The following is a 16,074-nucleotide window of genomic DNA, read 5'->3' on the forward strand; positions in this document are numbered from 1 at the left end:
GGAGGTCCTGCCAGTGACTCAGCAGGTGGTACCTCTCTTCTAATCAGTAGTTCCCAATGCCCCGACAAGATGCTGGGCAAACACCATACTATGGGTGTTTTTAGGTGGTATATACATCGATGTTCACTGGGCTAAGGTGCAGCCAGATTTTAGATCAGCCAAAATATAAGCAGGAAAAATAGTAAAAGAGAAAGAACAGAGTCAATTGGTAAAAGAGAAAGGGGAAAAAAAAGTTAAGTAAACTTCCATTCTACTCAGCTTTGTAAGTTGGCCTCAGTGGCTGCAACTGGTTACTCGGAGGCGGCTGTAAGTAAAGGATGCGCTTTCCTGTTAAGTTCACTCTTGTCTGTAAGGATAAGACATTGCTAGGTGATGAAACATCTTTCCTGCATAGTATCTTTTTTTTTTTCTCTTCCTTTTATTTTCTTTTTCTTTTATGGAGAATTGAACCCAGGACCTCATGCATGCTAAGCACATGCTTTACCACTGAGGTATACCTACCCTCTTGTTTTCTTAATAAATTATAAAGTGTTAAAAATTTGCAGTTTTGAATTTTGATTTAAAAAAAAAAAGAAGGATCCCTGTTGCAATTTTTGTAGCAGCTTGTCTGAATTTGACTAAAGCAGTGTGTCTCAACAAAGGCACTGTTGAGATTTTGCACAGGATAATTCTTCCCAGTGGGGGTGCTGTCCTGTGTGTTGTGGGATGTTAGCAGTGTGCCTCCCAGGCTTCTACTCACCACAGGCTTCTACTCACCACCACTACCCCACTGTAACAATAAAAAATGTCTCCAGATGTTGTCAAATGTCCCCAGGGCAACACAGCTGCCCCCTGTTGAGAATTACAGGGCTAAAGGTAAAAAGCCTTGCTCCCAGGTAACTGGGAGCTGTGAATCCAGACTCGTAACATTTTTGAGGAAAAAAGTTTTTTTTTTAATTGAACTCTTGTTTCAGTGCTAGAGGAATGACTCATTTCAGTTCTAACCCTTCCTAGATAATTGCAATATATGTACCAAGAAATACACACACACACACACACACACACACACACACATAATTATTTCATACTTTTTGTTTTTAAAGCTTATCCTAGTGTAGGGAAAATGGAGTTAGGCTTCCTCGCCGGACGTCTGGTGCCCAGTGACTCAGCTATATTATCCCGCATGCGCAGTACCCATGTATCGTTATATAAGCATGACTTGCACCGCGCAAGTGCAAAGGTTAGCCCATAGGTCATAGTTGGCCGGTTGCTGGCCTCGTTTGCCTTGATATATAAGGCGGACAGGACTTGCCGCCGCCGCCGTCGCCATCGCCTTTGAAACCTGTGTGCTCCTCCGTAATAAAGGCACGTCAGAGGTACCAACGGCTCTGCGAGTATTCCGTCTGCCCCAATCCCGAGTGAACCTGCCAGGCCTTGAGTGCTGGCAATACACTTAACTAACTCATTTTATTGACATTTCTCCTTGATGCCAAGTTGTGAACTCTGTCATCCTTGAGAATAAGCTCTGTGACCATTCACCCTCCTTCATTTGCCTCTACACTCCCCTCCAGTAAAAATAAGAATGATGGCTAATGTGGAAAATTTCATAAGTGGTCAGATGGTTTGTGAATAGTCCAGAACCCTGTACCAGTATTTTTCCACTTTTGAAAACCCTTGCCTACCCCTTTCAATGGAGCAAAAAGATCTATGGTCCTCCTCTATGCTTTGTAAAATTAAAGAAAAAATATATCATGGCTAAAAAGAAATCAAGCAAAGGGGAAAACTGGGGCTTTTGTTTCTTAGCTACATGACCTGATGATACATGCACTCTCATCCTCCACCCCTCAAGAATCATGGCTGGGTCCTGTATCAGTTACAGTGACTACTCTTCAACAGAACAGTAACATCAGAAAGGAATTTTGTTAACATCTGTCTGGCCTAACTAAATATTTGATTGCATTTTTAATGTGGATATATTTTTAATTATTTCAATTAACTTATTCAAACTGAGGTGTCATATGGGCCACAAGAAATAGCTTGACTATTTTCATGAAAATGAATTTAACTAGTTAGGATGCATGGTTCAATGGCTTGAATTTAATCAACTTTTTATTGTATCCTTTAATGTATTATAATACATTTTTTGATATTAGAATCATTGAAAAATTGAGCCACATGTTTTTTATTCATCCATGTGGACAATATATTTTTTAATATTTCAGGACAAAATACATTTCAAGGCAGTATTCTCCTTAAATAGGGACATTCTGCATTCCCAGGCTTATTTATGGAGGACAAAGGAATTAGGGGGAAAGGGTTAAGTCATGAAAATATATAACTTAAGTCATCAGCAAATATTCCACTGGGAACACAAGTCTGGGTTTTATTTTATGTCAACAAACATTTAGTAAGTACCCACTGTGTGCCAAGTGCTAAGTGTTGTTGCGCATGGCTCCTTTCTCTCCCATAGGCATTCTAATCCCATGACAGTTAATATCACTGAAGACCAATATTAAAAGTTAATATCACTTATGTGAAAGGCACTTAAGACCAATATTTAAATAGCACTTTGAAATGAATTGCACTTTCACTAACATTAATTTCAGAGTAATTAAAAAAATTACTATGCACTTAACAAATGATCTGAGATTTCCTATACAGGAATACAGATCGGTATGAAATCACAATGACAATGAGTATGAAAGTGGGTGGCCGTGGCAGCCACAGAAATGTGCCATTCAGATCTCTTTCAAGACAACTGGCAGTGGGGAGCAAAGATGGCTAAGAACCCCAGCTGCAGACTCCCAGGATCCATCACCAGGCTCCCAAGCCTACACCTTCCTCAGCTGTTCCCACCTGTGACACTCAGGACTTCTCTAACAGGCAACTTGGGCTCAGAGACTCCTCACTGGCTTGGCTAAAGCTTTCCTAGAACTGCACTGCAGTCTGACTCTCTCCCTACCCAGTCCTCCTTTCCATCTCCTGTCACAGGTGTCCAGCCTGTGGAAGGCTCTCGCTGCCTACTCCTGCTCCCTCCCCCTTACTCTTCACAGACAATTCCTTCCAATCAATCTCTTGCCTGTCTAACCCTTATTGGAGTCTGTTCTCTGAGAACCTGAACAGACCCAGGCAGTACTGGGAGTGGTTAGAGAAAACAAGCAGTAAGATGGAGTTTGGGAATAGTCTCACTCACTGCCTGGCTGATAAAAACTATCCTGAGTGGCCCAATTGCTGAAGGTTTCAGTGGTGATGACCTAGAAAAATATCCTGATGGAGGAAACTACCCTTGCAGGTGTGATGATTCAAGCATCTGAAAGATAGGAGGGGTACAAAGTCTCTAAAAATAGCAGAGTCACGGGTTATTAAGTTGAATGGGTGCCCTGCAGAGTAATAACGAGGGCTACTGACAATTAAATGTGAGAGCTGAAAACCAGATTCTTTGCTAGCTTACAAAGAGGCCCTCAGCTCCTGCAGTGAAAGTACAGACAAAGCCGAGGAGCAGAAGTAGGATTTGATAATGAGAGTTGGAGAGACATGTAAGTACTCAGCCAATGTGGGTCTGTTATGCTGAGGACAGGGCTCTGGTAGGGAAAACACAGAATTTTGAAATACGAGGTGGGAGATCTCCAAGGATGTTCCAAGGCTTTGGGCAATGTCAACCTCCCTGAGCTCCTAGAGCTTGGAGAGGTGGTCCACCTTCCTCATAAAAGCTAGCGCTTCTCCCACGTGGGAAGACACCGCAGAGGCCTCTCCCCTGCAAGGCTACACGTATGGAGCTCTCCACACCTACACTCCAGGCTGCCAGCCCAATAACTGAAGTTAAATTCCAGCACTTCCAGACTGAGGATATGTTGGGCTTGACAAGAGAGGGAAGAGATTACACCCCAGAGGAGCCGAGAGAATTAGATAGCGTGTACTGGCAGGAGTCCAGGGAGTGCTGCTGGGACTGGATTTTGAGGGTGCTTGATCAAGGGGGCAGGAATGTAGCACTGAAAAAGGAAGAAAAGGGACACCTTCTTACTTCATGGGATTTAGCACTCTGGCAAGGACCCAGAGGGTGGGGCAAACGAAGCTGGCTCTTAGGATCCTAGAGAAAGTGATAGCCAATATTGAGCAAAATGGAAACCCCTATGCTGCTTTGGTAGCCTATAAAAGAAGAAATAAAGAGCTGAAGGAAGTTGGCCTGCTGGATGGGTATATTATATTAGGCCAGAAGACGACCCAATTATGTTCCATGGGAAAGCCTAGAAGACACACCATTCACCGAGGTCAACAGGAATGTGCTCGTGGGAGAACACATTCACCCCAAATTTCAGTGCTGGTTCTCTGCAGGCCAGAGCTGTGCTCACTAAAGTCCACGGTGATCATGGCTTCACCCACAAACATTTTACCACTAATGGAGGGCAGGTGATGGTGCTTCACCATTAGAAGCCAGGAGTCCATAATGATCAGCAAGGTTGAGGGACACCCAAACAGCCTTAATCTGCAGGGAGTTGTGAAAATAGTTTAAGTATGGTGTCCCTGAGGCAAAACAAATGGGCATCTAAGAGGGTACTCCTTGACATCTATAACTAGAATAAGGCAAGACTGGAGGAGCAAAGGGCCAAGTGTAGTCACAATAAAAAGCACAAGCTTTTGCTGTTTTACCAGACCTGAGCCAATTTTCACATCTGGAACCACTGACTGAAGAACCACTGGCTGGGTCCCTAGGAGGAACGACCTTGCAAAACCACAGCAAGAATAGGCAACAATGGTTCCTCGAAAGGACCTATGGCCATTTACTCAAGTAACTATGACTGGGAAAACGGGAATACCCAAATATTGCAAGGACTATGGGATCCCAGGTCTGATTTCCAAAGACCTGAAGAATCATCATAACCCTGGTAGAATGGCAGCTCATGGGGACCATTTAATAAGTGGAGATCTATCTAAAGTCTAACTTACAGTAGGTCCACTGGTTCCATGGACTTACCCAGTTGTCGTTTCCTCAGTTCCCAAGTGCATAATTGGGAATAATATAGTTGGAGCAACCACCATATTGGATCCTTGACCTGTAGGATAAGAACTCTGATAATGAGGAAAAAAAGCAAGTAAAAACTTCTTGAATCCTACCTCATCCCCACAACCAAGATAGTAAATCAAAAACAGTATTTCATTGGGGGTGAGTAGGATAGAGAAGGTTAGTGCCACCATTAAGAACCTAAAAGATGACGGAGGGGAACAGATGTGGTCTCTTTCATATCTCCGCTTAATCTGCCGTCTGACATCTGCACAAACCAGATGGATTCCGGAGAACCACTGTCATGTCCATGCAAGCAGTCGAAAGCAGTAGCCCTGATTACAACTGCCGTGCTGGACATAGTATTGCTGCTAAAGCAGGCATGTTGCTAGGCCTCAGGTACATGATATGTAGTTATTGATCTGGAAAATGCATTTCTATTCCCATTAAAAAAGAGGATCTGCAACAGTTCACATTCTCATGGAATGAATAATAGTCATTTAATTTTGCCCTTGGGCTGTTAACTCTCCTGCACTCTCATACTCCGAAGAGCTCTGAACTGACTAAACATCCTATAGAACATTACATTTACTCATTCCATTGACGACATCCTGCTGACTGGACAGGACAAGCAGGAGGTGGCTAGTACACCGGAAGCCTTGGTAAGACACATGCAGTCAAGAGGGTGAGAAGTTAATCCTATGAAATTTCAGCAGGCTGCCACATCAGTGACTTCTTAGAGGCCCAGCGATCAGGGGCATGCCATGCTTTATCGCTTCCAAAATATTGCATGGGAAGGAAGCGCTGTGCCTGGTAAGCCCCTTTGAGTTGTGCATATCCCACATCTAGGAATATTTATGCTCATAAGTTGGGTAATATGGGAGGCTACCAGCTTCGCGTGGGGCCCAGAGCAGGAAATAGTGCTGCAGCAGGTCTAGGCTGTGGCACAAGCAGCCCTGAAACTTGGGCCACAAGACCCAGTTAGACCTCTGGTGTAGGAAGCATCATTGGTGGGTAAAGATGCAGTGTGGAGTTTAGGGCAAGCCCCAGTGGGAGACTCACAACACAAGGCTCTAGGATTCTAGAGCAAAGCCATGCCATCAGCAGCCAATTAAACCTTTCGAGAAATAGCTCCTAAAACGTAGCTGAGTTCTGGTAAACTCAGCATGCTTGACCAAAAGCACCAAGTAGCCAAGTGTCCAGAACTGCCCATTATGAGTTTAATCAGACCCACCAAGAGAAAAAGTTGTATGAACTTAGCAGCAGTCTGTCAGAAGACAAAAATGGCATATGTGATTGAGCCCAGGCAGGACCAAAGGGTCCAAGTATGAGTAGGTAGCACAGACCTATGTGTCACCAATCACAGTTGCACGAGTGCCATTCTTCCCACCATGTACCTACAGCCGTACAGGAGGTGAGGTACAACCAGATGAAGAAGGATAATGCTGAAGATTAGTTTAGCAATGGGTTGGCCTGGCTCAGAATTATGGGTGTGAGACACAAATGGACCGTGGCTGCGTTATAGACATATAAGGGGCGGGCCTTGAAAAACAGTAGTGAGGGAAAATCTTCCCAACAGGTAGAGCAAGGTACCTGGTCATCATTTTACAAAGAAATGGCCTTAGATTAGATTCCTGAGCAGTGGTGCATGGCTAGCTCTCCTGGAAGGATATGGGCTAGAAGATCAGAGACAAGGTTTGGGGTATAGATCTGTGGATGGGCATGAAGAAGTGGGCAGAAAGATTAAATATTTTTATATAGCATGTTAAAGTCCACCAGAAAACATCTACCACAGAAGAGGCACTGAACAACCAAGCAGATAAAATGATTCCATCAATTGACACTGGCCAGCCTGGAAGAGACACAATGAGCACATGTATATAATGGCTTGTGGCAAAGACAGAAGCTGTGAATGGCCCAACAGATGAAGTCCCAATTACCAAAGATGATGTGGCTATTGTGTTTGACTGTCCAACCTGTCAGCAACAGAGACTAATGCTACGCACCCAATATGGCACTAGTTCTTTAAGAGAGCAAGAAGCCACTTGGTATCAACTTGACTACATTGGATCCTTTGGATCCTAGGAAGGCCAGTAATTCATCTTCACAGGGATACCTATTCTGATATCCTCGGATACCAGGACTACGAAACCTGAGCCAGCACCACTATTTGGGCATTAACAGATGCCCAATTAACAATGCCTAATTCACAGGCATGAATCCCACTCAACAGTTTTCATCCAGGGGACCTACTTCAGCAAAGGAGGTGAGTGGGCCCAACTGTAGGATCCACTGATCCACATAAATGCAATCCATACATACGCAGTCCTACAGATCACTGGAATGGCCACTAAAGACACAGCGTAAGTACCAACTCAGAAGCAAGATGCTGAAAGGATGAGGTACCATCCTTCAGGCTGCAGTATATGCAATGAATTGCAAGAAGAGAGGAGAGGCTTCAACTACCATCACTTCCAGTGACCCACTGGAGGACTCTGCTTTCCATTCCTAAACCTCTGGGCTCTGCAGGGCTGGAAGTGTTGGTTACCAAAGGGGGCATACTCTTACTAGGGTACACAGAAAAAGTCCTACTGAACTACATGCCATGACTGTCACCAAGGTAATTTGGACTTATGTCCAGGGACCAGCAGGCTGGAAGACCAGTCACCCTCCTGGCAGGGTTTACTGACTTTGATCAGCAGGAGTGGATGGATGGGAGAAATAAGTGCAGAACACAAGCCACCCATTTGGTGCCTATTTGTATGCCCTTGCTCCACTGCAACTGTAAATGGATATGTATAGCAACCCCAGCCCGATAAGGATATGATCATCAAAGGTTTGGACCCTTTAAGAATAAAGGTTCAGGTCACAGCACTAGGTAAGCCACCAAAAACCTGCTAAAATGATAGCTGTGGATGAGGAACTTTTAAAATGGATGATGGAAGACAGAGAGGACAAATACTAGTTGTGGCCCTTCAGTGACAGGGGATACTGATGATCTAATTCAACTCCTTAAGAGAGGTACACGGAAATCATGGAGTTGCTCTCTGATCCTGCAAGAAGTGGATCTGTGCGGCGCAAGAGGTGCAGCTACAGAAAGCTCTGTTCAGAATTCCTTCAAGAGAACTGGCTGCAGGAAGCACAGCTGAGTCCCAGCTGAGGGGTCCTCGCCACCACACCTCTGGACTCACTGCCACCTTTGCTGCAACGCCAGGCTTCCCCAGGGCTGTTCTCTGCCACTGACTGAACGCAGGGTACTAGTGCCAGCCCGTCCTTGCACAATATGGGACTCCTCCAACAAAGAACTTTGACTCAAGGACACCCCATCTGCCTGGCCCAGCCTTTTTAGACCACCACTGCAGTCTGAGGCTCTTCCAACCCAGTCTGCCTTCCTTCCCGCCCTCCTGCCACAGGAGTCAAGCCTAGAGTCCAGACAGAGGGCTCTCTCTGCCTCCTCCTGCTCCCTCCTCTTTATCCTTCAAAGACAGTTCCCTCCAATAAATCTCTTACAACACATCTAATCTGTAGGCACCTGCTTCTTGATGGAATCAAAATGACACAGAAGCTCATGTTTATGGATCAGTGTTTGCATATTTTCTTTGAAACCGCACCCAAACTAGTAACAGTACAGATGCACAAGAGAACTTGGGTCGCCTTGTCAATCAAGTAACTTGAAGCCTACAATAGATCATAAGGATTAAAGGGTAGATGATCTTTCCTCAGCCTTGAGAAAAATATGATGAAGTATTTAAGATAACCAAGAAAGCATAAAAAAAAATAACAGAATGAACACACAGCTTAAGAAATAAATCTTATCAAAAGAGTTGAAATCTCCCGTGTATCCCACCCTGAGTGTATCCTCCTCCTGCTCTCCAGATTTTGATCTTTATCATCCCTGTGCATTTTTAATACTTTTTACTACAAATGTATGTATTCCTTTTTTTGTACATATAGCTGATGATTAAAAACAAAAACAAAAACAAAAACCCACCTTATGTCCTATTTATGATTTAGTGAGATTAAAGAGAATTTATTTAGCAGAACTGGATCAAAGTCACAAGGCTGAAAAAAAGGGTGTTTTATTATCTTGACTTGACCATAAGTTATAATTATTACTCTTTATAAAGTATATAAATGTAGGCTGGTCATCTTTAAAGTCTCAAAAAGCCAAATATAAAGCACAGAAAGTAAATTCAATCAAAAAAGTTGACATAATTCTTCTACATGTTTTATGGAATCCTAGGAAGAATCACTGCAATAATTATCCAAAGTAATATTAAAGGTAACAAAAGAGAGGTTTGGTCTTAAATGTAAATTCAAATGTAGAGCGTCTAAAATAACAGATCAAAGCCAAAGTATACCTGCAATTTCTAACAGCAAAAAATAAGTTGGTTTGTAAATACTGTATCCTCCAATGATGCAAGGAAGAAGATCACGAATAAGATGTTGGATAGTCTTATCAACCAGGCCACAGTGTTCAGGACAGCGAAAATGCGCAACGATCACGCTCTATGCACACAACTAGACTTGTCACACTAGAGCTGTCCTTTTCCTTGTAGAGTTCACAAACCAAAACAGAACAAATAATTATACACCGGCATCGGCAGAACACCAAATCTTATTTCACAACGGCCACTATGTGCTTCTTCTTCTCTGACACAATCTGGACAGACCCGGGCTTGCTATGTTTGATACGATTCAGTTCCCTAGAAATAAAACAAAATATACTAAGTGTAAGCAAGTTTATGACAAATCATCTTAACTCAGAAAAATCACAAAAGCATTTTTTTCCACTGGAAAACCACCTACTGAAAAAACTTTTCACAATGAGGTTAGGTAAAAAGTAGCTAGAAATCAACTTTTGTTAACTTTTTAAATTGCTTATTTACATATCAGTATTCTTTACTAGGTTTAAAAACCTGCTGTAGATATTAAAATATTTAAAAGTGGCTCAACTCCAACATCTACCCAAACACAACAAAATAATAATAATTTGTATAGTCTAACTAAAAAAAAAAAAACAAAACTCTTAGAATTTCTATAATACTTTACATAAATTTAAGGACTGCAAAGAGAAGAATATTCCACAGGGGAAACGGAGGTGGTTACGGAAAGCTCTGCCCCAGTGCCAAAATGGTACATTCCAAATGTTATGATAAAGCATATGAGAAGAGGTGTTCTTTGCAGTTTTTAACTTGGAAAAAAGATAATACCTCTTAATTCCAGCTACATTAGAACTCATTAAAAAAATATTACCCACTTAATGTTTATCAGTATGAGCAGAAACATTTTCTTATTTAATGTAAGTTATTTTCATTGTTTGCCCTTTTAACATATTGTCAAAAACAGGTAATGAAAATTCTCACCATGTGAGATGACCATTGCTCCCCTTTTATCAGGAAAAAGAAAAAAGACCAGAGAAGTATTCAAAAACACCTCCAATGTACAACATAAACTATTCCCTTGAAAGGCAGGTTTTCTGTTTGTTTTCGGTGAGACACCAGGGGAAAGTTAGAAAAAGGTACTGAGAGAGAGTCAAATGCTCCAAAACGTACTTTCGTCGTCGAGCTTCTTTCATGATGCGCTGTTCCTGAATCTGGCTGTAGATAGATTTTGGTAGATGTCGGTGACGAGAGATACGTTTTATATGAGGATGATGCTGAAATTTCTCCTTTAACTTCTGGTTATAATCTGTGGCTGCTTTTTCTCGTGATGTAAGCTGAAAATGCATTTTGATAGTTTAATGAATGGTGTTTTCTTTGTCTTGCTTCAGGATAGCAAAGTTAGGAAGCAAAGTTTTCTCCCTCAATACTAAACTTTTATGACATGCAACCAAAATTGCTAGTGTAACTGTACCCTTCACAAGGTTATGTTAGTGATACCAGGTCTGTGAGCACTGAATTTCCTTTTAGGTTGCATGGCTACAATGTGGATGGGAGCCACCAAGTGAAAAAGAACAGTGCTGAGGGTTGAGCTGTGTAGACCACTGAGTGTGGACCTACCCTAGGCATAAATAATATAGAGAAAAAGCACCTAAATGAATCACTCAGAATTTTTTTTCCTGTAAAAATAACTACTGAAACAAAAAGAAAAAGTGTTTGATGCCGTAATAAACAGTCTTTGTTTAATAATTGTTAAGGATGGTCTGATTTAGAGGAACATTTAATGATGAACTGAAACCTAGGCACAGTGCAATACTTACTGATTATTAAACCTAAAATAAAGTTATCTGTAATTACCACTTATCATACCTTGACTTTTCTACTAGGGCTAAACAGAATACAACCCACACTTAACTCTTCCTTCTTAAACTTAAAATTGTTTCAAATATAAACACTCTATGTTTCTTATCAGAATCATGAGACATTTAGAAAAACATTAAGAACAAAAAAAATTATCCATAATTCACAACACAGAGTTAGTTAGCCAATTAATATCTGTTATATTTTCATTGAAACTTTTTTAGTCTGAAGCTATGTATTCTTTTTAAAGTTAAGTGTTTCACTGTGCCTTTGATATTAAAATACCTCACAGGGACTTGCAGCCTTTGATTTGCCTGATTACTATTCCTTTAACAGAAGAAGCAGGTGTTCTAAGGTCTAAGCTTCTAATCCCTACATCTTCTCTCCCTACCTAAAGAAAAACACAAAGAAACAAGAAAGCTTGAATATGATCAAACATCTGAATTAACAAAGGCCTCTGAAGGTGCCTTTGACATGAAAAAAGTAAATTTCAATACAATCTTGTCTGTTTTGTTGCTAGCTTTTTTTTTAATCACAACTAAAGCACTTCAAGTAAATTCTCTTTAAATATGATACTGAATAAAATTAGAAACTAGCTTTATGACAATGAATGAAAATGGGATCCCTTACCACACCCAATTTTTCTGAAGCATTAGCTTTCCACAGACGAATGTTCATTTCATCAGATCCACACATAATGTACTTGCTGTCAGAAGTCCATTTTACACAGATAACATGTTGCATTCTCTTTGTGTGATAGACTTCCCTATAGAAGAGGGGTTAAGTTAAAATTCTTAGGATTTTGGTATCAATTTTCTTTAACCACTGCCTATTAAGTATCAGGTTAACACTTCTGAGTCCTAAAAGACCAAAGAGAAATTAAAACTCATTTAAATGTATTTTTTTGAACCAAACTAACAAGGTTCTATGCTAAGTGCTGGGGAATTAAAAAAAAAATTTCTGCCCTCAGAGAAGTTATAATCCAATAAGAAAAATAAGTATAAACAAACTAAGCAAAACTAGATGTCCAGAAAAGTTCACAAGATAACTGAAGGTATATAATACAAGTAAGATTATACTGAAGCTGGAGTAATTTTATAATAATAAGACAGGTTGCTTTTAATAAGTCTCTCCCCCCACCACTCCCAAATCAATTCAGGTCAACCACACTTTTTTTTTAAGTTTCATTTTACTGGAAAATAAATGCAATGGCATTCAAAGAGTACATCCTTATATGTTGATCCTAATGTCTGATTTCTGTTTTGGTCAAATTAAAAACCTTAACTGAAGTGAGAGTTGATGATTTACATATGCAAAAAGAAAGGGAGGGCTACAGAAGTGTCTGATGAGTTGAGGTAAGAATCATTTAAAAAATGGGGATGTCAAATCTCACCTATTTGGAAAGGCTGGGAAACATGCTAAGTGAATTCACAGAAGATACTATATTAGGAAGTGTTAAGTAGAGCAATAAAAAGTAAGTAAAAGACAAGGTCAGAAAAAATAAAAAGATGGCATTTCTAGAGAAGTAAAATTTCCATATCTGGATTAAGTGATTCAAAATGCAGACTACTTGAGAGAATGGAAACATGCTCAGTAAACTCTGCACAGTAAAAGAAAACCCATACATGATGATGAAATCAAATAATTCCCATCTATAAAAATATCTCAGAAGTACACTCACTAGTCTGTTTCTTCCTTTCTAACAGATACATTTTGAGCTCTTGAATGAACATGTAGATAAACCAAAATAAACATTTCTAAAACAGGGAGGATGGTTAGAAAGAACATCCTGTTAAAAAGAAAAGCAGATGAGACAGACTGCATTTTCTTCTCTCAGTGCTCTACTTTTTACAAGACTCAATTCTTACAATCTCTACCTATTTAAGATGCCTTTTTTTTTTACACAGAAGTGAACTGAATTTAAATATTAAGTAATTTTTTGGTTTGGTTTTCTTTTTAAAATTGAAGAACAGTCAGTTACAATGTGTCAATTTCTGGTGTACAGCTCAATGTCCCAGTCATGCATATATATACATACATTCAATTTCATATTCTTTTTCATTAAAGGTTATTACAAGATATTGAACATACTTCCCTGTGCTACACAAAAGAAACTTTTTTAAAATCTATTTTTATATATAGTGGCTAACATTAGTAAATCTCAAACTCAAATTTATCCCTCCCTACCCTCTTTCCCTGGTAACCAAAAGATCGTTTACTATGTCTGTCAGTCTTATTCTGTTCTGTAGATGAGTTCATAGTGTTCTTGTTTTTTTTTTTTTTCTTTTTCTCTTTCTGGCTTACTTCACTTAGAATGACAATATCTAGGTCCATTCATGTTGCGGTGAATGGCATTTTATTCTTTTTTATGGCTGAGTAGTATTCCACTGTATAAATATACCACAACTTCTTTATCCAGTCATCTGTAGATGGACATTTAGGTTGCTTCCATGTCTTGACTATCGTATATAGTGCTGCTATGAACACTGGGGTGTGTGTATCTTTTTGAATCAGAGTTCCCTCTGGATATGCCCAGAAGTGGGAATGCTAGATCATATGCTAAGTCTATTTTTAGTTTTTTGAAGACTCTCCATACTGTTTTCCATAATGGCTGCACTGCACTATATTCCCACCAGCAGTGCAGGAGGGTTCCCTTTTCTTCACACCCTCTCCAGCATTTATCATTTGTGCACTTTTGAATGATGGCCATTCTGACTGGTGTGAGATGATACCTCATTATAGTTTTGATTTGCATGTCTCTGATATTTAGTGATATTGATCATTTTTTCATGTGCCTATTGGCCATTTGTACTTAATTAGGCTTTGGTAACCATTAAAAATAACCTATTCATGTATTAGACCAGACAAATCCAATGGTTAGTCATTTAATCAACTTAGAATCCTCCTTAATGGTAAACTACATAGAGTTCTTAACTTCTAGATATGTGTATGCTTGCACTTATAACAGATATACAAAGTTCATTATAAGCTATACTATTTGGAGACATATACATTTAAAAACTTAAAATTCTTCATATACATAGTCAAGATAAATGAATTGTTCCATGTGAATGCAACTGATTTACTTGTTTGCTAAGTAAATATTGAATGAAATCCCAACAGAAGCATACTTTCAAATACTGACTTAACTCTAGTTTTTGAAAACCTACTCAAAATTTACTTTAAAAATACACTTTAAATACTTCAAGGTCTTTCAAAGGAAATATTTTATAATACAGATCATTCAAAGCACTGCCTGTGTTACTTGATGTTTGTAAAGATAGGAAACCAGAGCAGACCACAGAAACAAACTAGAAGCAGCTTTCATGCAGATGAAGGCAAAGGTCAGGGAATATCATTTATATCTAAACCCAAAAGGAAGTAACACATATTAAGACTGTGATTACAAAATCTCCAAATGACATCAAGGGACAATTCCCTGGAAACGGGGTATAAGAACTTTTCACTTCATACAAATTTTGGAACAGTTTGAGTTTTTAACTAGACTTGCATTTAATTGCCCACATTGGCTTTTGAATAATGCAGCTTGAACTTAGCTGCTGGGCCCTTGGGATCACAGGTGCCTAAACCCATTCCTTTCACTCTTTGTTTTTTTCCCATTCTTTATGTCTGCTTATGCATCATGTTAGAAAAAAACTGTCCTACTTACTACCTTTGGAGGTGCCAGTGCCAAGAAATGAAGAAGGGCCACATCCTATTCATTCTTAATATTTTCCAGAGAGGTGAGAAGAATGGAAACTATGAGCCTTGTCTTGGGCCTGACTGAACAATCCCACCAAACCATTCCTGACAGTCTGGAGAGTATCAAGTTAGTTGCCACAGCCATATAGGAACCAAACCCAGGAATTCTACAACAGAGATGATGGAATGAAAATCAAAGTCACTAGCACACTCAAGTCATTATGGCTTTGATTCAAATTCAAGCACCTTTTTAATCACATACACAGTGATGATGACAATTATTTGCTAGCATAAAGATAACATCCTATTCAATGAAGAAACTGCCCAGTAGGCTGACGTTTCACCCACAGATGAAGCAGAGGAAGTTGGTGCCCTAAGTCACAATACCTGGGTATGAGCCCCATCATATACACACAATCAAACAACTTTTCAAAAAAGATAAATGATGACCAAGATGAGGAAAAAAAAATGAAACAAAAAGAAATGTTTACTGGTAGTGACATACCTGCTTCTACTTTTGTCCACAGGAAAGATTCGAATAGATTTATCAAAACTAGCAGACACAAACTCTTTCCCAGTGGGGGAGTAATCCACATCAAGCACCGCAGATACGTGATCCATGTGGACCATTACAGGAGTGTCCAGTGCACGCATGTCAAAAGTATAGAGGCTGTAAGAGGATTTTTAATTATTTGAAACAAATTTCTACAAAGAAGGATATGGAGCACTAAGAGATATTAGTGAAAATAAGACTGTTAGCTAAATAAGGCACATCTAAGTAAACAGCTCAGTTCTTCACACAGCAGGTAAGGGACAGTGAAAAATATCAAGAGTTTATTTATTCCTTAAGATTACACGTACACACTTTCATCCTTATAAACATAAATCTCATTGTAGAAAATGTGCAAACTTCAAAAAAGTACAGAGTACAAAACTTACCTAGAGAAAATCAGTTAACACAGTGTAATTATTTCTAATCTTTTCACTATGCTATTTAATTATGTACTTTCAATAAAAATAGTACTGTATAAAACTGTATTCTGGTATTCCATGTAGCATATGAGCATTTTAATCCATTAAATAATCTTTGAAAATATTTTAATGGTTTCATATGCAAATATGAATTAAAATAATTTAGTTTGTTTAAATCAA

The 16,074-nt window shown here is 39.6% G+C and overlaps 1 protein-coding gene across 1 annotated transcript in view; it reads right to left on the reverse strand.

Moving 5' to 3' along the window:
- Positions 1 to 9,010: 9,010 nt before the first annotated feature.
- The window catches only part of DCAF13 (DDB1 and CUL4 associated factor 13), a 29,575-nt gene continuing 22,511 nt past the window's right edge, over positions 9,011 to 16,074 (reverse strand). Inside the window, exons 8-11 of the mRNA XM_010981867.3 lie at positions 15,428 to 15,592; positions 11,851 to 11,986; positions 10,534 to 10,697; positions 9,011 to 9,684 (exon numbers count right to left, since the gene is read on the reverse strand). Coding sequence (XP_010980169.3) covers positions 9,597 to 9,684; positions 10,534 to 10,697; positions 11,851 to 11,986; positions 15,428 to 15,592 — 553 coding nt within the window. The 3' untranslated portion in view covers positions 9,011 to 9,596. The remainder of the gene's footprint in view (positions 9,685 to 10,533; positions 10,698 to 11,850; positions 11,987 to 15,427; positions 15,593 to 16,074) is intronic.

Source organism: Camelus dromedarius, chromosome 20 (assembly GCF_036321535.1).
Source record: "Camelus dromedarius isolate mCamDro1 chromosome 20, mCamDro1.pat, whole genome shotgun sequence".
Classification (NCBI taxonomy): Eukaryota; Metazoa; Chordata; class Mammalia; order Artiodactyla; family Camelidae; genus Camelus; species Camelus dromedarius.